Genomic DNA, 22,923 nt, shown 5'->3' on the forward strand with positions numbered 1-22,923 from the left:
TATGCTTCGTAAACGAAAAAATAGGACTTTTGATGGCGATAGCGCCCTAGATCGATGTTTCATCTAGCGTTTTTGACTACTGAAAAACCCCGTGTTTGTATTATCGAGAAATGAGAAGGCGAATCCCACGCCCTTGCAATCCTGGAAAAAGGAGTCTACTCCCTTAAAAACGTTCTCAGTGCATCTTCAATTTTGAGAACATCAAACAGTCACAACAATGTTATCGACGAAAGAAAAAGCAAGCGTGGGTCGTCGAAGACTCAGGGACCGCTGAATGTTCATTGAGAAAAGATCTAGCTGTGAATTGTTTTCCAATCTGTTCCCAGTTCTGGGTCACGATTTCCTGCAGACACGTGTCGCGGCAGAATCCATTCACGAAGACGTTCGCGCGTCTAATCACGAAAGAGTCCTGCTTGCGATAATGTGCAGTCATTTACGGGCAATCAAGCGGTTAAGGTCGTCGCGCGTCGCTGCGCAATTATCCCGCGTTAGGGCCAATCAGGGGAGTCCCACGCGAGAATTGATAAAGGGAAAAACGGTGTGTTATTATACTGATTTCTCTCGTGTCAGATACGATGCTCCTGGCCGCAGTACGTGGACGGTGGTTGCTGGAATAGTCGGCCCTCGTACGACAGAAGCCAGGTGCTATAGTCACGGCTGCGAGACACCTTTGTCCTTCGCCCTACGCCGCACCCACGATCCGAGGACCATGGAGAGATCTTCGAGCCATCACTCGAGGATCCTCGCCTCGATTTTCTGCCTGTTCGCCATTCTGCTGCTTCCTTCGAGGACCAGTGAGTAGTACATACAATACTTTGCGTGTAGATCAGAGAGTCCTTGGGATTAGATCGGGTTGTTAGTGGCTTGGATAGGTGTCTTTGATTGGGGATTGATCCATGATTGTGGACCTCGTCGTTACTGTAACGATTAAAGATCTAAGAACCTCTGATAGTACTTAAAATAACGAGGATTGACATTTGTTGAGGAATGAATATATTTTTAAAAAATCAACGAACAACGGTTTTGAACGTAATTGTTTTTCGAGAAATAAGGGATTGCTATTGTGAACCTAGCAGTTGTGAAAAAGGATTGAAAACTACTGAATTCATTTTTATAGAATATAAAATTGAAGCAGAACTATTGAATTCATGTTGATGATATATTAAACTAGAACGGCTGAGTTTATTTTGACGTAAAATTATAGTAGAATGACTCAATTTGTTGTTGTAAAAAAATTGAAATAGACCATCACAATTCATTTTAATACAAAATTGAAGTAGGAAGACCTAATTTGTTGTATAAAATCAAAGTGGAACAACTTAAATTGTTGTATAAAATTCAAGTAGAACGATTGAATTCACGTTGACGATATACTGAACTAGAACGGTTGAATTTATTTTGACGTAAAGTTATAGTAGAATGACTCAATTTGTTGTTGTAAAAAAATTGAAATAGACCATCACAATTCATTTTAATACAAAATTGAAGTAGGAAGACCTAATTTGTTGTATAAAATCGAAGTGGAACAACTTAAATTGTTGTATAAAATTCAAGTAGAACGATTGAATTCACGTTGACGATATACTGAACTAGAACGGTTGAATTTATTTTGACGTAAAGTTGTAGTAGAATGACTCAATTTGTTGTTGTAAAAAAATTGAAATAGACCATCATAATTCATTGCAATACAAAATTGAAGTAGAAAGACCTAATTTGTTGTATAAAAATGAAGTGGAACAACTTAATTTGTTGTATAAAATTGAAGTAGAACTACTTAAGTTTTATAAAAACTGAAATAGACAACCACAATCCATTTTAATATAAAATTGCAGTAGAGCGACATGAATTGTTCTATAAAATTGCAGTAGAACGATGTAAGTTGTTGTATAAAATTCAAGTAGAACGACTTCATGTATTGCATGAAATTGAAGTAGAACAGTTGAATTCCGCTGAATACAAAATTGAGTTACATCCCAATCCACTTCAACACAAAATACCTGAAACACCTAAAAATATAAAAAATTCGATATTATTCAGATCTCATTATTATCGATTATTCGGCCTGTAGGAAAGAATTTTCTATTTTAATATTCGAAGCGGCCTAACGACTGGAGGACTACTAATGAGAATGGAGTAATAGTGAAAGTGCAATTACACGGAAGGAATTAGATTTATTAGGACGAATTCCGAGGACTTGGTCGAGACGTGCTCGACCGTGGGCCTCTCTTGTCGACAGAGACGCCCGAGGAATCGCAAGAATGCGTAGACAATGCGCGGGATGCGATTCAATGTCGGACGGAAGACCATAATGGCGGCCACTTCGGTCACCGGCCATAGTTCGGGCAAGATTCGCGAAGCACTCATGCTCTCTGGCAATCTAACAGTAGTCGGCTCGAGTAATCGTCGAATTAGCTAATCTATTTCGCTGTGATTGCTGGAAGCTTCTGCTGAGACAGTTCTGTCAACCTGAAATTCCACTTTTCCATAAATCAATTTTTCTGCCTTTCGTAAATTTTGAAAATTGATGAAAAAATTTTTAATGAAAATTTCGACGATGAAAGGCGAAAATATGAAAGAGACAAGTGCAATACATTTCAGCTTATTCTCTCGTGTTCCGTCATGCATTTTTGCATTTACATAACAATGATATTCGAATCGCGGCTCGTAATATTAATAATTTGCCGCTGATGGAAACAGACAAATCACTTTGAACGTTGGATAATTGAACAGACTTTTCGGCCGAAGTGTTGAATAATATTGGGATTATAAAAGGATGACTCGTGTGTCATGGTAATAATGCTTCTATTAATTATACATTCGCATTGAACGGCGGAAATTGAACCACTTATAGGCTCATTAATTATTCCTACGCGTTGCTTGAAACTAGGCATCGCGTGTTCCGCAGGAAACCATTCTTCTCTTAGTCTACGATTACGTTCGTAATTTTCTTAAAAAATGCAAGGATCACGTACCCAACTTCAACAATTCTTCGAAAACGAAATATTCAGATCTTCATGGAAAATAAAAATTCTCCAAGTTAATAGCAAAACACAGAAATGGAACGAATTTATTTGTTCTTTCTAAATAATTTTAATAAATCGAAAATAACGCAATCCTCGTCCATATTTCGCGAACCTAACAAAAGGACTGGATCGAATCATTTACGTAATAGAGTGCAATTTACTCGTTCAAAGAGCCTACCAATCGAAAGTTTCGCGCTTCGGGCGACACAAAAATTGCAACTGTTTTCCAGTGGTCTGTAATTCGCACAAAGCGTTTAATTTGCCGGCGATCGTCCACCGTTGAAGTAATTCAGTGAACAAAAAGAAAAAATCCAATTGTTTCAGATGCTATGGAGGAGAACTGCACGGATTTCCAGGGCAATACTGTTCGACACGGCGAGTTATACGTGCCGGGCCCTGCGGTCTGCAGTCTCTGCGTTTGCTATCATTCGGAGCCAATGTGGTGTAAAGCCATCTACTGTGTCCCACCCTACGTAAGTATCTTCCTGCTATGACCCTCTCATAACACGGTTCCCGAATATCATAATTAAGAAAGTGTGGTCTGTTATATATTTTTTGTTCCGAGATATTTAAAGTTCACTGAAAGGATTTCATATAATGTTGAAATAACAAGCACTATCTGACGGTTCATTTTTCACGATATCGTAGAAATTACATTGGATTAATTTAGTTCCAGATAATGTGATGTGAAATAACTGATAAAGTCATTTTTTTCATTTTGACGTAGACTTTTATAATTATGGGCACAAATATTATAACATAATTTACTGACCTACGACTACCTGTAACGCTGACATGAAATTCAAAGATGAAATCATGTTTTCTATTATTTTTGCCATTTTCGAGGTAATCTCTGTGGTTATCAGGAAATTATCAGGAAATTCACGAACTGAATCTGCCCCTCAGTGTCATATTAACACAGTGATAAGAGATCGATAAAATAACAAGGTAAACCGTTATTTTTCTATGTTTTTCTATTTAAATTGATGAGTATAACTTCGATCTAACTAATTATTAAACATTTAAGTATTGTATGAGGAATTATATGAATTTCGTATCCATAAAATGAAAAAAAATCGTAATAGAATGGAATTATTACGTCGAAGGAAATGATTCATTTTTGAATTAAAATAGAACTTTCGTTCCGAACCAATAAATTTAACTAAACCTTTCTTGCGTTATTTCTACGTCTCCTTCAACACGGTTTCGGTAGTAAATGGACTGAATAGACCGTGTTACAGGACGTTCGACTGTGTCACCCGGTTTTGCGAGTGTTTCCTTCGCTTTTGACCGGTCTCAACCAATTCCGCGCCCGCTTTTATTACCGACGATTCCTCCGAAAGCAACTCGAATGAAATACGACGCCTCGCGAAAAGGATTGCACCTATTGCAAAGGAGCGCGATCTCGAAAGTTGCGCACGATCGACGGCTTTTCGAGCTACGAAATCGAATCGTCGGACGATAAGCTTCAGATAACTTATCTGAAAGGATCTCCGCGAGGATTCTTACTTTTGTCGGGGGATTTCGAACGACTGGTGTTGCAAGTCAATTTGGGGTTGGTATTGTGTGTTTTGAAAGATTTTAGACGGTGCAGAGACGTTTTAGAAAGTTATTGAATTTGATTTTGTTATCGGAGGGTTCGAGCCTCGTGTTTAGGGTTTAGAACGTGATATTGAGAGAAGTGATTCTATTAATGAGACAATAGTGCGTCCAGTTAATAAAATGTCAAGCTTCTCTATTGAAAAACAATATCTCCGCTGCACTGATGTCAGTGAATTCATTAAACAGTTTGAGAATATTTTGGTTTAGTCGAACAAGAGCGTCGATTAAAGAACTTGGTTCGATCCGTCAGTGGTTTAATGACCATCGTCGACGATAAATGAGAAATTACTTTTTAAGTGGCATTAGGTTTGGTTACGACATATTTTCCAAGTTATTGTTTCCAAATGGGCACTTGCGTCAACGATCCGTGCGAGCGCCAGTACGCGAGAGAGCCTTCATTCTGAAAAACATTTGATAACAAGAAAGGCTGACGTTATTAAACGGATCGATACACACCTCCAACTAGAACTGGGTTAACCATTTATTATTTACATCCACCATCCTTCTATATTCCATTAAGTCACCACTATCTCGCGCGTTCTTTAACTTATGCGATCCGATGAATAAAAGATTTCTCATTTTACGTCGTCGCGGAATGTCCGAGTGATATCCGGATACCAATTCATATAGGTTCATCGGAAATCATTGTTTCAAGGACTCTATGTAATGAAGTAAGAGGATAATGTACTGAGTCCTCGAGTAACATGGTTAATGGCTCGTGTGTTATTTAAAATCGTATTATAAGCGACGTACAATTAACTTCTATTAATTGCAGACTATTTTAGACAGATTTTGAGAGAATAATTCCTCTTGGAAACTTAATAAGTAGGAAACTTAATAAATCCTACACTGAATCGTACATGGATTACATTGAATTAAACTATTTAAATTAGATTCAGACGAATTCAGATCACCGGTTCGGATAATGAAGGCTCCACTGTACCGCGAAATAAACTAGTAAACACGATGCAAATTGTGTCATGTTTGGGCTCATTTTAACGAGAAAGATGTGAGGAATATTCCGGCAAAAGGTGCTCAACAAAATAACCAAAAGCGACAAAGTTTCGTCATTGAATTAGTGTCTCGTCAGGATCGTTACTGGGACGACGTATGTATGTACATTTGAAATTTCGCCATCTGGATATTTTCGCGAGGATTCGGCGGCAGTGACGTCACCGCGCCCTTCACCGGAAACAGAGGCCCTCCAGCATCCGGAATTTCATCCGCGAACCGGAGCTCATTAAAATCATTTACACCGGTCGCATCCGTGGCGCGTAATCGATTCCGCGCGCTTCGATGCCGCGCAATTTCGTCACGCTTGAAATAACATTTCTCTTTTCTCGTACTCTTCCCCCCTTCCTCCTTTTCTCTCTCTCCCTCTCTCTCTCTCGCTTTTATTTTGCAGCTACGACCCATATGCAGCGCCATTCATTTGTCCCGCGCGTATTTCGACGATTAATAAGCGACCCGGATCGAGAAAATCGAGAAAGCGACGGAATTTTTTGCGCGTCGACGAGTCTGACGCGCTAAAATACTATTTCGAATGGCGGATGATAAATAGTCTGATCTTGGTTGGCAATTTACTCCGCCCGACAGTGAGCACTATACATTGTGCACATTGTTTCTTGATGTCTTTCCGGTGACGTAACTTGTTCGTTTTTAATTATTTTCGCGTGAAATTTTCATCAATATTTGTGTGACGTTTTTCTGATTAAAATGAGCCCAAGCACGATACAGTTTGGATCGTATTGTCTTGTTTAATCCCTGGTGTAGTAGAACCTCGATTATCCGAATCATACCTGAATTCTCCATGTAATTTTGAAGAGTAATTTTGAAACATTCGTAAAGAAATAATTAAAAACAAAAAAATATTGTCACCGTTCCATATTCATAAAATGCAAACTAGAATCGAATCGACGTATATCGAAATCGTGCTAAATTGTAGCCTCAGGTTGTCGAGCAGTAAAAAAGATATTATTTAAACTCGGCAATGGTGGATTGCGGGTCGATCCTTCGCCTGACGGGACAAGGGTCTGCCGAGAACATCTTCGCCTTTGAATCGACGACGTTTCGTAGCCCGCAGCCCGCGAAATTGACGGATAATTTAATTAAACCGGGAATCGGAGTGTCCACTCGACCCCAGCGATGATCGCGAGCAGACTTCTTTGAACCCGTCGACCGCCGAAATCGCGAGTGAGCCATTCTTTACACCTCTGACAACCCCTTTAAGCTTTTCGACTCTCGGTTACTGGGTCGACGTAGGTGGAACAGCATTTCCAGATTTATTTTCGCCAATTCGTCGTCATTTCTCGAGTGTTTGACTGAGATTGAGGTATTGCCGTGTGGAAATTGGAGGGGTTAGGATGTGAGGAGGGCCATTTTGATCGATGGCCGCTTTAGATACTGTAGTTAGGGCTGTGGACGAAGCTTCGGGATCCCGGAAAGGGTATTCTGGTTTTAAATAATATCGATTTATCAACTCTTAGGGAAAAAAATTTCGAAGCTTGCAAAAAGCAATGATAGAAATTGATTTGCTATTTGTAAAAATAAATTGCACCTCCAGTTACGATTTCTAACAAATTCGTATGCTACAAAAGACAAAAATAATACAGAAAAAAACTAGTTATCATTTTCGCAAAATCGCGTTGAAACACGCCCGATAAAATGTGTATTGCGTCGCGACGTTTATACTAATCGAAAACATCGTTTCGCGAGCAGGAAACGAGGAACAAAGCACGCGAAACCCGAAAGAATAATAATCACTCTCGATTAAGAAGAGGCTTGGAATCGCAATTAGCGGCCATTACGCGAATTATCTGTAGCTACGAGGTTATTAAGCGCTCGCGGGGGTATGAAAGGGACTCGGAGAAAATAATGAATATTATTCGTTTAACGAGGATTCGTTGCGGACTGGTGTCTTTTCTCCTTTCATTCCCCGGTGAACAATCTTCTCTCCCTCCCCCTTCTTTCTCTCTCTCTCCCTCTCTGTCGTTCTTTCTTTTTTTATCGGAAAGGGACCGAACGGTGATTAAAGTTTGTTCTCGGAATTAATTACCGCTCGCAGGAAGTTGCATTACCGAGTGAACTTTCATTTACGCCGACTAACGGGCTAGCCTCCACTTTTTTTCAATGCTCTGTGTCAGTTTCAGAAAATATTCGAGTAATATTCGTCTTGTGAAAAAAGACGGGCGGACGACAGGAATAATGACTAGACAAAATTGATTACAATTTTAGACAGTGAAGAGAGGTTCGAAGAATTAACCCTTTGCAATCGGAGCTATTTTAATTTGAAAATTAAACATTTCTTCCTAGCTAGAATACTTCCATTCCCTATGACTTCTTAAATTTTATGGATGTGAAATTGATATTAGGTTGTGAAGGAAGAAATACAGGATTTTTGTTCCTTTGTTTTAACTACAATTTTATACCAATAAATATTTACCTTAATTTAATGAGTTATGTGTCATTTTAAAGCTTGTTTTACGCTCTATTTAATTATGCTTTTGATATTTAGTTTTATTCAAATTTTTATTAAATTATTTGGCTTTTATTTCAGGATGTCAAAACGCGATTTTCGCATTATTTTTTTCTTGATTAGATACCGACATAGTTAATAATGGAAACAATATTTTAAATAATGGCACAGTACCATTCGAGTGCTAACGGTTAGAGTCTCGTAAGAACGTTTCGACGAATTCGACCCGTTGGGAATTGCTGTTTGATTAATTTCCAAGTGCCGATAATTATCCGTGCGTTTCCTCCTCGTTCCGATTTCTCCGCTTTAAAAAGGGGCCGTTTCATCTACCACGATTCGCCCAGCCCTAAACGGGCATACACCCCTAAACCGGGGGAATTCGCTCGCGCATCGAAACCGCAGTTCAATTACTGAATTATTAGCGCGAACGAATTCCCGTAGTTCATGAATATCGCATAAGGACTCGCAGGAGCTGCGTGTGTACCGGCGGAAGTCGGTGTGTCAGACAGTTTAAGTGGAATCATCGGGAACGGAAATAGTCGGGACGAATCATTCTCGTCCGAGTCATTTCAATAGTCTTCCAGCAAACTAGAATTTCCTGCGAAACGACAATTTATTCCGGACACCGGGTTCAAACATTCCCTTCCGATTATTAGAATCGACTCAATAATTTTTCCGCGATATCAATTTTTAATCGGTTCAATTATAGAAATACAATAATTGCATTAGACTGTAGTGGTTTCTGACAAATGTCTATTTTTCTGGTCTGGTTTGCGGAAAATTGAATGATAAAAAATTTTAGAGGTGAGAAAAGTCGGCGTTTTATTTTTTGTTGTGTTTATTGTTCCGTAAAATTGCAATTTATCCCTTCGCTGACTATTAACCCATAACTAGACTGCGGATTTTATTATGCGGATATTACGTACAATACAAAGCAGTGGTCATATTAAAAATATTTAAGGACATTAATGTATTAGTTTTAGCGGAATAGTATAATTAAAAGAAGAATACAATTTCTATTTGGCTCCTGTGTCCCGCAAACATTTTTTATTTTGCATAAAGATCCGCAGTCTACTCATAACCAACAATCAACTAAAAATGACAATAACACAAATTAATGTCTTTATAAAAAATTGTTCTCCACAAATCGTTGCAGCAATTCACAAGCTGGAAAATCGGGAGAAATTCGCAGTTTCTGAAGAGAGCGAAAATCGAAGGGATGATTATTCGAGGGTGTACAGGACGAGAATGAAATTGCGTCTCGCGATTTACGAAGGGTCAGGAGGAGTCTAGTTAAGATGACTCGGTTAGAGACTGTTCGAGCTCACCTTGAAATCGATACGCGTAATCTCGATATCAGACACTCCATCTAAAGTGTCGCTCTCACGCGCCGCGATTCCACATTTCAATTTTCCCGGCCGTATTTCACGCGTGCGATCCCGAACCCCTATCGGCTGTTGAAAGTAACGACCGACGTGTATAGGCTGCATAGAAATGCATTCGAGCTTTCACTGACGGTTCTGCACACACAGTCATCGCGGAAGAAAATGCTCAAAATCCTTCGACGACTGAACACTCTCCTCGATATCGGAAATTGAAATTTTTTCAACCCTCCGCGGAGAATTTTTCGCTGTTCCGTCGAATGTAATCTGTTTGTCTATACATATAATATCTCAATCTGTGGATGTCGCTATTTTTGAAACACATAAATTCGGTTTTCTTTAATGAAATAAATGTGAAAATTGTAGTGTATTTTTCTAACACGCCCCGCGCCACGTGTAAACCATCCATTCAGGCCGCGTGTACCACTGGTCGTACACGGTGAAAAATATATATTTTATAACAAGTTTAAGACTGTAGAATATATTTCCACCAAAAAAGACTTATAAAGTTTGCTTAACTGTCGAGCAAAAATTAGTTAATGGACTGAATAAATACTACTATATGTATAAATAATATACATATACAGAATAAAATGTATAAATTGTGTTTTATTTAACGAAACGAATAAAGTCCATTTTATTCGCAGTCTCATATTTAAAACAAATAACTACATCGAATTGGCACAGCACAGCAACAGAGGGGTAGCAAACATTGCAGTATTTGAAACAGAAAATGCATGAATTTTTTAGCGCGAAGGTTAAAAAAGATTATTGTTTTGTGTTCCGTGGATGTTTCCCGATGCTCGAGCGTGGCAGGGTGGACGGAAAAAAGGCAGCTGTTGTTTCCGGGACTCATTAAAATGTTAAAAATACGGGAGTGCCGGGGCTGGTTCGCAAGCATCCGCCGTGAAAACGGCGTTTCCCATTTTTGCCAGCCCGGAAACACGACTTGCCCGGTAATTATGCGAGCCGCGATCGACGCTGTGAAACGACTCCCGTCACGAAACGCCGCTTTGTCTCTGACAAACCGGACATATTCGCGATCGAAGATTGTTTTTAATAAGCTGCACGATACCAGGCCTTACCCGGTTCCACGGTGAATCGCTGTTGCAAATCGTGGAATGCGAACGGCCCATTAACAATTTCACTGACAACTGTGACTTGAAACCGTTCCGAAAATAACTTATAAACTGTTCTTGAGAACTATTCTGAATTGCCGAAAGTATTAATGTTCGACAATTTTTACAGTGATGCCTCGATACGCGTGAGAAACATGTGCACGATGTTTGTGAACTCATGAAATCTTGTGAAAGTTTCACCGACATTTTTCGACTCGTTTTTTAATCAGAAAAAGTTTCACAAAAAATAATTAAAAGCAAAAGAGTTAAAAGATACTGTCTCAACTGTATGGATGTTTGCTTCCCACTAATTCGCTCGCTTATTTAATTGTGATGTAATTAGCATCGACGTAAACATTTTTGTTTTTTTTTAAAGAAATGTCGCGGTCCACTTTAGAACTTCTGATTCACTAATTGAGATCGTCTCGCGAGGAAGACCGCGCTGAAAAATGCGACCGCGGCTGTTAGCTTGATTTATCGTGGATGAGAGTTACTTGGGAAACAGAAGCGAGAAGTTTCTTTTACGAGGGAGGCTTTGTTTTCGAGAAAATTAATTTCGAGCGGCTGAACACACGGCAGTTGAAGCGTCTGCCAATTGTTTTCACCTCGGCGCAAGAATTTACCTACTGTGACGAGGAGACTGCTGTTTAAAGTATACTATTCCAGTTAAAATGTTGCCGCGAGTAAAACGTGTTTCTGCGGAATTTAGTTCAACGAGTTCGTTAGCTGTCGCGTGTGCTTGCGACGACCGTCATGTTATAGTTTCTGCGAAGTTGAAGCAATTTTTATACGATAGCTGTTGAACTTGAGCTGTTGAACTTTTTCTACATTGAAAATCGAAGTGTAATTTCGCTGAGCAATTTTCACACTTCCCACTTTGGTTTATTATTGCAATTTATAGTGTGCTGAATTTTATATTACATCTGTTTAATATTCTGGTAAATGTTTACTTTAGGGGAGGCATCCCCGATGACCTCGACCTTGACATATGTTGTCAATGACAACATTCTGAACAACTTTTCTCTATACATTATCCGGCGCTCGGACTTAGTTTCCGAGATAATTGCAGAAAACTGTTGCTAGTACTGAATTGCAATTTCCGTATTATATTTTCCTAACGGCCGGCCCTTTCCGTCCCTTCCACCACCTAACCAATTCTGATCGTATGATTTTTGCATTCTATACAGAATTGGAACCAGTAATGAAAAACCATGCGATCAGAATTAGTTAGGATTAGGCGGCGGGTGGGGGGGGGGCGGAGAGGGCCGGCCATCAGGCGACCCCCCCATATTGGAAAAGGAAGAAGTTGTTCAAAATGTTGAAGTATATAACATATTTGAATTTCATCAAAATCGGAGAGGAGTGCCTCTTTCTAAATAATTGACAAAACTTCTTTTGTTTATAACTTTTTAATAAACAACGAGCGCCGGCTAAAACTTTTTGAGGGTTACACAGAATGTTGTTCTTAACAACATATGTCAAGGTCAAGGTTATCGGTGATGCCTCCCCATAAAGTTAATATTTACCAGTTAGGTATACACATGTTCAAAATTTCATCGAAATCGATTGAGATACACACGAGCTACAAGCCGTTAAAATGAAATTTTCAGTATGTGTATAACTAACATAGATATACAAAACATATATTTGAAATTTTCATTGAAGACCCAAATGAAAAAGTTTTAAAAAATGCCTTTTTTATTTTTGCATGTAACCGTGTAAATTATAAATTTTGGAAAATTTTTTCTGCACATCATTTAGTAAACCAATGCTTCAAATTGCTTACAAAACATCAGGTCGTTTGGTACAATTATAAAAAAGTTAGTCTGTTTTAAAGGGCGTACGAACATTTTTGTGGGCCACTGTATATTTTACATACAGTGGTTGTGCAAAATATTCCTAAAATTTGAAAATCATGACCTTTACTTAAAAAAAGGAATTATTCACATATTAGCTAGTAAACTAGTCCTTTTAACGTCTCAGAAAAAGCTCAAGCTGTCGGGTTCAATTTATAAAAAATTATTCGTTTTTAAAAGGTGTACGAATACTTTGTACACCACTGTGTATATGCATCTTGTTTTTGGACTGTGTTTTTTCAAAAAGGTATTACTGTAATGTTCTGCAAGCCTAGAGTTAAAAAGGAATGCACGAATGTTATTAAATTTTGCACCGTTTGCGGAAGAATGGCAAAAAGCGTCGGTTCTCGACGGAGAGGTGTACAAAGTCCATGGTACACGTGTAATCTGCCTATCGGGAATAGGATTTCATCGATTAAGCTCGTCAGCAGGGAAACCCGTGAGAAGTATCAGCCTCTAAGTAGAGTTTTCCACGGAGCGACGATAACCGCCGGTTAATTTTCCTCCGACCTTTCTTTGCCCGACTTCCCCTCGGCCGTTTTCCGAGCTTTCCGTGAAAAGCACGTTATCGATCCTTTGGCCGTTCCACCACCGCCGACGGAAACTGTTCGATCAAAATCGTAAACGCGATCAACGGAGAAATTACAGTCGGCTCCACAAGTGTTCCTGCTCTCACCGTACACTGTGAGTTTGCTCGCGATAGCTAAGAATAGAACCGTTCGATTCGAATATTATTTATGCGTTTCAAAATCCGTAATATTATCAAATAGCACGTTGTTCTAATAATCAAATCTATTACGGTTGAAGCACAACACGTTCTTGATCTTCGCAAGGTAATGTATACCCAACTTCAGATTTTTGAAAAGAATTTTTATATGAATAAAATTAAATCTGTTGGTTTACTTTTTATCCTGTGTTACTCTTTATCCCAAATTTATTAAAAACGAGGCTATTTATAAAATTCAGTTGACGGGGTCTAAGAGACCCCATCTTACTATTTATGTGTTATTGGACCTTACCTTGCGAGGGTTAAAGCTTTAAAACGCTCGTGACGATTAATTAAATATGTTTCAACAGTAACAAAAATATCACTGTCTTCGGGAAAGTCTACAGAATAATTCCACGCAAGAAAGAGTCCTCTACCGTTGAAATATGTTCGATAAAATTGTTGCCTCGACTGTCTAGCTCGCTTCAAATATTATTTAAACATATCCCAACATCCAACACACTCTAAAGAAAAATATCACCGTATTCAGGAAAGTCCACGGAATCATTCTAAGCAAGAAAGAGTTCTCTGCTCTTCACAATTCAAGCACAAAAAGAATGTTCAAGCTAAGAGACAGTAAACGTCCCAAAATTCGGTCACAGTGTTGCTCCTACATTAGCAGCCGGGTTTGGGAATCCGTCACCGATTAGGCGAGCTCTGTTGCCAACAAATCCGTCGACAGCGGGGTGGCAAGGTAGTGGGAACCGTGTCAGCCGAAGATTCGCCGGTTTCCGGGGCCAATTAATGGTCCCGTTCTGCGGCGCGTTTCCGGCGACGTTTCCGTAAACAGACAGCTAACTTGTTTACGGAATCGGGCGTAACGCGATTCCCGTTCCCGGTTAATGCCGTTAGTAATCGCCTTATTGAATTTTCGTTTAACGCGACATCGCCTAACGAGATTTTTCCGGGCCGCCGCGGGACCGGGAGACCTCTCCGCGTATTTTCCGCGTCCCGACGGGAAGCGTCGCAACATTTGCATGAAATTGATCGTTCCACGAGCCTTGTTCCTCTAGGCGCCGACAGAATCCGTTTGCCCCGTCGGCCGTGAAATTATTTTCGACTCGAGCCGACTCCGGAATTTTCCCGGAGCCTTTTGTCCTCGAAAGATAGTTCGTTTAACCGTCGCGTCGCCCCGACGATTTTTACCCCTACTCGATATTTTATACACCGTCGATCCAATATCCAACGTCGACGGTAAGTTCGCAAACTCGCGGACACACAACCGAACTTCTACGACGCCAATGCGAAGAAATATTGATGCACTTCGCGAGGCTTTATTAATTGCTCGGGTACTTGTCCCAATTAACGAGCTTAGGAACATTGAAACATTTTTTCAGTAAACGAATCTCCCGTAGATTTGAAGATTGAAGCCTCTTCTTTGCGACAGCATCGAAAAACTTGATGTACGATTCTTTTCAGTCTATTTATCAAGGTTCAAATGGAAGGGCTTTACACCACCGAGAATTTGGTCCTCGTTTTTGTTCCCTAAAACGGTGAAAAAAAATCGTACATCAATTTTTGAGGTTGACCGGTCCGGCTTTTAAGTTGCCACGGCTGGTACATGCGGAAGACAATTTCTTTTGCCTCGCAGTTTGCCGTGTTCGCGTGGATAAACATGCGATCGATTCGCAGCGCACGTGCCCGCTTGTCGACGGCCGCCTATTTGCAAACATACTCATACCTATCGCGGGAAAAACAACCTGTTTCGAATCATAATGAATTTTCATACCGCGCGCCGCGTCGCTCGTCTCTTTTGCCGTCGACGTACCAAGGGAATCCGATATTTTGCTGTGCCAAAAGTATAATGGAAAAAACGTAAACGGAAGCATGCCTTCCACTCTATTTATTATATATTTAATTTATTCCGTTTAATTCTTAATCCCTTACGGACGAGAATTTATTCATTTATTGTCCGAGAGAAAGAGAATAGGTTCATTAAAAATTTTAATGCTAGATGAACTGAATTTATTAATTCATTTTCTGGCTCATTCGTTTATTTACAGTTGTTTATCAAAACAAAAAAGAAAAGTCGGTGATAACGTCTAAGAAGTTTTGTATTCCCTCCACATTGCTTCTTATCTTCCATTTTCTACCATATTTTCCAAGATATCTGCTTATCTCCTGTTTTCCTTTCATATTTTTCGAGATATTTATCCGAGGAGATTGAAATTGGACGTTCTACATATCCGGCGAGGCTGCGGCAAAATACCGCAAGGAATGCCGGTCTACAATATCGAAACTTTTGGAAATACTATACTGTTTCGATCCCTGTTGCAAAGATGTGCACGATATTTGCGACAAAATTTATCCCCACTACTTCAGGGGCCTGGAACCTGGAAAAAAATGTTCAAAGTTTCCACTTTGATTTTTGATCTGTTAATTTAACCTACTCTCAGCATATTGCTAATCTAATGTTAACCGTGTACAGGGGCTAAAATTAGGCTCCATACATTTTTGGAGCAAAATGGAACAAGAAATTTGTGAACTTTTATTGATTTTTAGAAGATAAGCATACAATATGAAAATTTTCTGTTCGTCAACTTTTATTTCCGTTTCTATCAACCAGAGAGAAGGCTAAGAAAGGTTTAGCTATCTCAAATCGAAATAATGTTTACCCAAATCATGATAGACAAGGTTTATACAGTATGTATATTATATAAGAGGACAAGTCGATTAGGCTAGTGGTTTCAGAGAAAATCGCGGGGCAAGCAAACTTTCACGTGAAACAAGCTGAAAGTTTCATCAAAGTGCATCAACTATCCTAAAATCCTTTAAAGCCTTCATAACTTTTACAATTTCGCGATTACTATAAAATCCCTTTGAAGGCACACACACACACACGGAACAATATGGAGATTGAAAAATTGTAAAACGACTCGCCCGACCCGGTGAACTATAGAAGACTGCCTCTCGAGGACCATGTTGCGCAGTCGGAGACCAATAAAATCACAACGCCCCTTAAGAACACAGTTTCTTGAATATTTAAATGCGTCACGGGCGACACAGCCCGAGGGAATTGCTTTAGCATGGAGTTTTAACAGTTTTACATAAATTTATGCAACAATATTGTAATAACCGAGCTGGGGATGTTTATGCAAACCTCGCGTCCTCGTTCAGAAGCCGAAAGCCACCGTTGTGATTTTCCTCGAGGACCATTTCAGTGAATTATTAATCGACTGAAACCGTTGCATTCTGGTCAAATTTCACGTTGCATTGTTATTTGCGCGTTTCTATGTAAAATCAATGCAGAAAGTCCCGCTGTTTGCTGATTGCCATTGTTTCTGTGGGAGATCAGTGTGATTTTAATCAGCAATTCTTAATACAATTGAACGCATTCAGAGGTGGGCATTATTTGGCGAAACAAATAAATATTTCAAATACTATTTAATATTTTAGATTTTATTTTGCTTAAAGAAAATAATATTTTAAATAAGATATACAATTTCGAAAACAGAATATTTCTATTTTAACAACCTGAACCTCAAAATAAAATATTTCTATTTCAACAATTTGATCCCCAAAATAAAATATTTCTATTTTAACAATGAAAAACACGAAATAAAACATTTTACTTTTTGCATTGTTATAATACTCTGAGAAACCGCATAAACATACAGTCTATCTTATCGTTATGAAACGATTTAGATTTAGACCCATGAATGTATTGAATTCGAACCATTATTTTCAGCAATACTATTTAAAATTGAAAGTAAAGACAAAATACAAATATTTTCAATATTCTTCAAATAAAATACTATTTTCAAACAAATTACTGCCTCAAATAAATTATTTTATTTTTAAAAATTGCTGCATCAAATAAAATATTTTATTTTCAAAGTTGTACACATACTTTAAAATAAATAGGATTATTTACCATTTACTATTTAAAATGCTATTTTCCCCAGCTCTGAATGCTTTCTTAAATGTTACATAAATCAACTTTTTTAAAAAAAATTTTAGAACGATACATAGAATGATCTTTTCCTAAATTGTATATCCTCCAATTTTTATTGTAAATTTTAATGTATGTAGTACGAATTCATCGAGTTTTGCAAACCAGTAAAACTGCAATTACTGTCTATGCCTAAGTTAAAAATAACGTGATTGTAAATGTCCTTTCGCAAATATTATTTACTAGTGATTATTAATTTTTGTTGTTGTGTTTAACAGAAGGTTTTTTTATGAAATTCTTGCATTAAAGAGGGATTATATTGCAAACTACATTATTCAAACTTTATTTCCACGCGAGACCGGTTCTAGTAACAGTAGAAATACCAAAGGTGGTCGTACATTCGCAACTTTCTTACCATTCGCGAGGGAGAGTTAAACCAAAGACAGATACTTTCGAACTGTTGTGATTCCAGTGGCCACTATAGTGTTGTTAAATGTTTCACAGTATCGCTGCATCGACCGTTCCCCGATAGACCCTTAGAAAGTTCGCCGAACAACGGTGTTCGTTAACACAGCTATCGTTGTAAAGCTGATAGTCGGTTGAATCGAATTATTGTTGATCTTCGAAGAACGTCAGAATCAAATTTTCACCAAAAACTGTTACAAAATAAATACATTTTAAATATTCACAATACATTGCGTTTGTTCCATGTGTATTTTCTTTATTCTTAAAAAATCTGCTCTTCGTTCGACGATGAAGATGATCAGCTGTTGTACTCTAGTCTAGACTAATCATAGTTAGACGCAATACAATAGAGGAACCAAAATAGAATATGACGATGTGAAGAAGACAAAACGATGACAATGAAGATGCGATGAGATACGACTTTAAACGACTGCCTACCACGCACAAGAGTGCGAATTTAACCAGCTCACGAGAGCAAACCTAATACTCGCTCACGAGCGCCGAGCTAACCCCGCACACGAGTGCGGCCTAGCCAAAAAGAGAAAGTTGACGAATTCTGAACTTGAAGCTACTGAAACTACCTACCGATCGTAGGAACACTAATTTTAAAGCAGAAATCAAAATTGTCGTGTTCACTGAATAAACAAGTATTCCGAAAACAGAAACTGTGCGTTTGGATTAAGAATGGAAAAACTTTCATATTTAAAATTTATTAATCATAAAATGGCTACAATCAATATGTACCAGAGTTGGGAAAAATTTTATTGAAATAAAAATTTCGAATAAAGTGGGTTTAAAACCCACTTGGAAAAGAGCCACTTTATTCGAAATTTTTATTTAAATAAAATTTTTGCTCAACTCTGATATGTACACACAGTTTACATACATTACGAAGTTAATGAATTGGCAATTAATTTTAAATTAGTATTGGATGTACATCTGTGCAATAAATAAAATTTTGAAATTCGTAACAATTAATTTACATTTGAGTTGAACTCTTTTACAAATACTTAAAAGTACTTTATTTGTAGAAGGTTGAAATCGATTTGCTAAGGGTGAATGGGTGGAGTGCAAAACGAAGAAATGTTTAATTTTCAAGTTAAAATAGCTCCGACTGCAAAGGGTTAAAAATAATATTTAACGGTGTTTGTTGAATGAATAAGTGAAGGATAGAATTGTCTGCCTTAAGATTGAGGAAGGTAGGCTAGGGTAGCCCCTGGTCAGCCCCCGGTCCCGAAATCCGACCGCTCCTGCCAAAATTCCCGGCCTGACTGACTGATTGACTGAACGCGCTCGCCGAGCTCAGAAGGCGAGTGCGCAGTGATGCGAAATTCTGTCCACCCCGTCCAATTTGATTTGGTTGGTTGATTTCGATCGCCGTGATAGTAATTACTAATAAATTTATTATTTCTGGCCGTTTAATGCTTAGAACAATTCCTCACATTAACGATGTCGACAAGCACTCCCTTGTCCATCTTGCCATCTAATTTTTCATTAAAAATTAGTAATCGAACTCGAGATATAGAATAACTTCTAACGGAGAATTCAGACACGGTCGGATAATCGAGGTTCTACTGTTTCGTGGATTAAACAAACAAACGTGCTCCGAAGGATATCGTGTTTGTACTCGTTCTAATCAGAAAAATGCGACGGACGCGCTGATAAAAGTTTCACAGTGAAATAATTTAACAATGATTAAACGATTAAACGAGGAAACAAGCTCCGAAGTATATCGTGTTTGTACTCGTTCTAATCAGAAAAATGCGACGGACGCGCTGATAAAAGTTTCACAGTGTAATAATGAAGAATAAAAAAGTGATGTCCCCTTAAAGACATTCTCCCCTTAACATTATACGAGAGGGTGGTAAATTTTTCAAAAAATATCGTGCACATTCCTTTCACACATATATCGGGACACATTGCAGCATGTATATAGCCGTTCCCGTTGCCGGGTTATCCAGGCCAGCAGGCAGACTCGGCAGTTCGCATGCGACGACTTTTATGCTAATCCCCCTCCGCGCAATTACAATATCTTTCGGTCCGTTTACAAGAAAACGAGACGAAACGAGTCGGCGGGAGTTGCGTGCCCGGCAACAACCACACGCAGCCTCAACCCCCAGCGTATACAGATACACCTGCACGAGATATTTACCTGTTCAGCCCTCGTTTTCTTCGTCCTCTAACACACCACCGGCTCTCTGACTTTCGTTCAGCCATTCTTACGTCTTCGTGCCAGTTTCGAACTGGAAATAGAACGCGGTACTGCGGCCGTGTCCGATATAAATCCTCGCGGCTCAAGCGCACCACTTTGCGCCACTCCGGAACGCATTGCTGATCAATCTTTGAATCTCGCGTCGATCCACTTCATCCGTCTAGGTGCCGCGAGAACTTTCGCTTCTATGCGGACCGACCAAACATCGCTAGATCGCCTTCTATCGTTGGATCCTCGACTCGATTGTACGAGATTGTACTTAACCCTCGGATACTTTTGACGATTCAGTAGCAACTATGTCACGATCAGAGCTGGATAATAGTATTTTAAATAGCAAATAATAATCCTATTTATCTGAAAGTATGCGTACAATTTTAAAGCTAAACTATTTCATTTGATGCAGTAATTTTTTAAAATTGTATTTTCTTTTAAGAATATTGAAATTATTTGTATTTTGTCTTTATTTTCAACTTCAATTTTAAATATGTAAAATTTATGCGGTTTCTCAGAGTATTATAACGACGCAAAAAGTAAAAGATTTTATATCGCGTTTCAGATTGTGAAAATGGAAATAAATATTTCATTTTGTGGTTCAGATCATTAAAATAGAAACATTTTATTTTGTGTTACAACAGAATTGTTTTATTTTCGAAATTGAATATCTTATTGAAAATACTATTTTCTTTATGCAAAATAAAATCTAAAATATTAAGTAGTATTTGAAATATTTGTTTCACTAAATAATGCCCATCTCTGGTCACGATTCGTTTAAACATTTTACCATTATTAGGTGATTCCACAGGATCAATTTTGCTCCTCGTTGAGAACATTTGAAGAGAACAGAGAACACCCCCGTCAGGGGGTACACCGCCATCTAAGTTTCAAATTATTGGTCACATTGAAAATGTTCTCTTTCAGTTCAACAAAATGTAAGGAGGCCACCTAAAGATCTCCTTTATTTTTAATGGCACAAAAAAAATATTTATGGCATAATTTAAATGGTATCGAAGGAGGAATATCATAGAAGAACAATTTTTTTGTCCGGTTATTTTTTCATAGTTTTTCAAGGTCATATTTATTCCATCTTGTTAATGACTTGAGCATATTCGAATGTATTTTTTCAGCCGCTATAAGATGGAATAAAAAAAAGATAAGTTTTCCCGATAAAAAGATAACGATGGCCTTGCAAAAACTATGAAAAAATAACCGGTCAAAAGAAATTGTTCTTTTATGATATTCCACCTTCGATACCGTTTAAATTATGCCATAAATATTTTATGTGCCATTAAAAATAAAGGAGATATTTATATGGCCTCTTTCAGCTGAGACACCCTGTATAAAGTTACAAAATGGCGATCCTGCAGGATCTTCTAACCTCGAGGCCCGACCTTGAATCGTCCCAGCAACCACTGGTTCATCGAGTGCAACCGACGCATCGTCGCGATACTGCAACACGGCGGTTAAGCATCGCGTCTAGCATAATACACATTTCCGTTGCATCGGGTGGTCCTCGAGGGAGGCTCCTAGCAATCGTAATACATACACGCACACACACCGACACCTACGAAAATTCTTGGCTCGAAGCCTGCGTTCGAAAACCTCCTCCTCTCCCGGTTTCGCGCGGCTCTCGGCGTCCCGACGAATCTCGGGATTGTCCATCGGCAACAAGAACAACGAGAGAAAAATCTGCGGAGAACACATCAAACCACGCGGGGCGACCGCTGCTGTGCTGAAGCTGCGCTTTCTATACCCTGTGTGTCCCTGTTTCCAGAACCAAAAAAGACTACCTAGTCTCTCCTACCGTCTCCTACTCTCTCTCTCTCTCTCTCTCTCTCTCTCTCTCTACACGACTCTGCAGTCCGCAGTGGCCTCGTATCTTATTGTGCATTTAATCGCGCGGACCACTGCCGCGGAATTGTTCCTTCGAACACAATTGTTGAAATCGTGAGTCCGGGTACGATGCACGACACAATCGGATCTTTGATGTATTTGAATATTTTGAGTAATTCGGAGAAGCAAATGTACTATTAGATAGCCTGCCAAGTGAACATATTACAGCAAAGCCTTGATCTAAGAAAAAACTTCGGGTCCGTGCTGTTTCTTAGATCCTGTAGTTCTCCTATTTCTTTGCGATCTCGCCTCCGTACGACAAATTATATTTGTTGTACACTGTGTACACACTAGGTATTGAATGTCCTTTTTAAATTAAACACATATGCATGATTGAAAGAACAAATTTTAACAAAATGGTTGATCTTGGTTATCTTTGACGTGTTTGAATATTTTGGGTAATTCGAGGAAGCAAATATATTATTAGATAGCTTGCCAAGTGAACATATTACAGCAAAGCCTTGATCTAAGAAAAAACTTCGGGTCCGCGCTGTTTCTTAGATCCTGTAGTTCTCCTATTTCTTTGCGATCTCGCCTCCGTACGACAAATTATATTTGTTGTACCCTGTGTACACACTAGGTATTGAATGTCCTTTTTAAATTAAACACATATGCATGATTGAAAGAACAAATTTTAACAAAATGGTTGATCTTGGTTATCTTTGACGTGCTTGAATATTTTGGGTAATTCGAGGAAGCAAATATATTATTAGATAGCTTGCCAAGTGAACATATTACAGCGAATCCTTGATCTAAGAAAAACCCTCGGGTCCGTGCTGTTTCTTATATCCTGTAGTTCTTCTATTTCTTTACAATCTCGCCTCCGTACGACAATTTATATTTGTTGTACACTGTGTACACACTAGGTATTGAATGTTGCATTTTAAATTGAACAAAGTTTAACATGAATGGTTGATCTCGGTCATAAATGATAGGACGTTTGATATGTTTGGGTACTCCGTACAATTAGAAGGAGAAAAGCTGTATTTCATAGCACTCTGTATAGTGAATAAGCAAAAGATGTATGTACAACTATGTGTCACAGCTAGATGTGCTACGTAGCTCTCAGCCAGAAAGTTGAGGAAGTCGTCAGGAATGTCGTTCATTTGTTGCAATAGGCAAAGTGCATCGAGAATCGCGAATCGAATGCAGCGAACGACAAGAGAGTTCTAAATAAGGAGCGGTGTATTCAGAGCTTCGGGAGATAGCGACCAGTTTCAATGCACACATTGCTTCTAAATC

The 22,923-nt window shown here is 38.7% G+C and overlaps 1 protein-coding gene across 3 annotated transcripts in view; it reads left to right on the forward strand.

Moving 5' to 3' along the window:
* The window catches only part of LOC143221702 (uncharacterized), a 47,968-nt gene that overhangs the window by 12,609 nt on the left and 12,436 nt on the right, over positions 1 to 22,923 (forward strand). For 2 of the 3 annotated variants that reach the window (XM_076447153.1, XM_076447155.1), the window contains exons 2-3: positions 571 to 794; positions 3,348 to 3,496. In XM_076447153.1, the coding sequence (XP_076303268.1) occupies positions 710 to 794; positions 3,348 to 3,496 (234 nt within the window). In that variant the 5' untranslated portion in view covers positions 571 to 709. The remainder of the gene's footprint in view (positions 1 to 570; positions 795 to 3,347; positions 3,497 to 22,923) is intronic. The other variant, XM_076447156.1, reaches the window with a different exon arrangement.

Source organism: Lasioglossum baleicum, chromosome 2 (genome assembly GCF_051020765.1).
Source record: "Lasioglossum baleicum chromosome 2, iyLasBale1, whole genome shotgun sequence".
Taxonomy (NCBI): Eukaryota; Metazoa; Arthropoda; class Insecta; order Hymenoptera; family Halictidae; genus Lasioglossum; species Lasioglossum baleicum.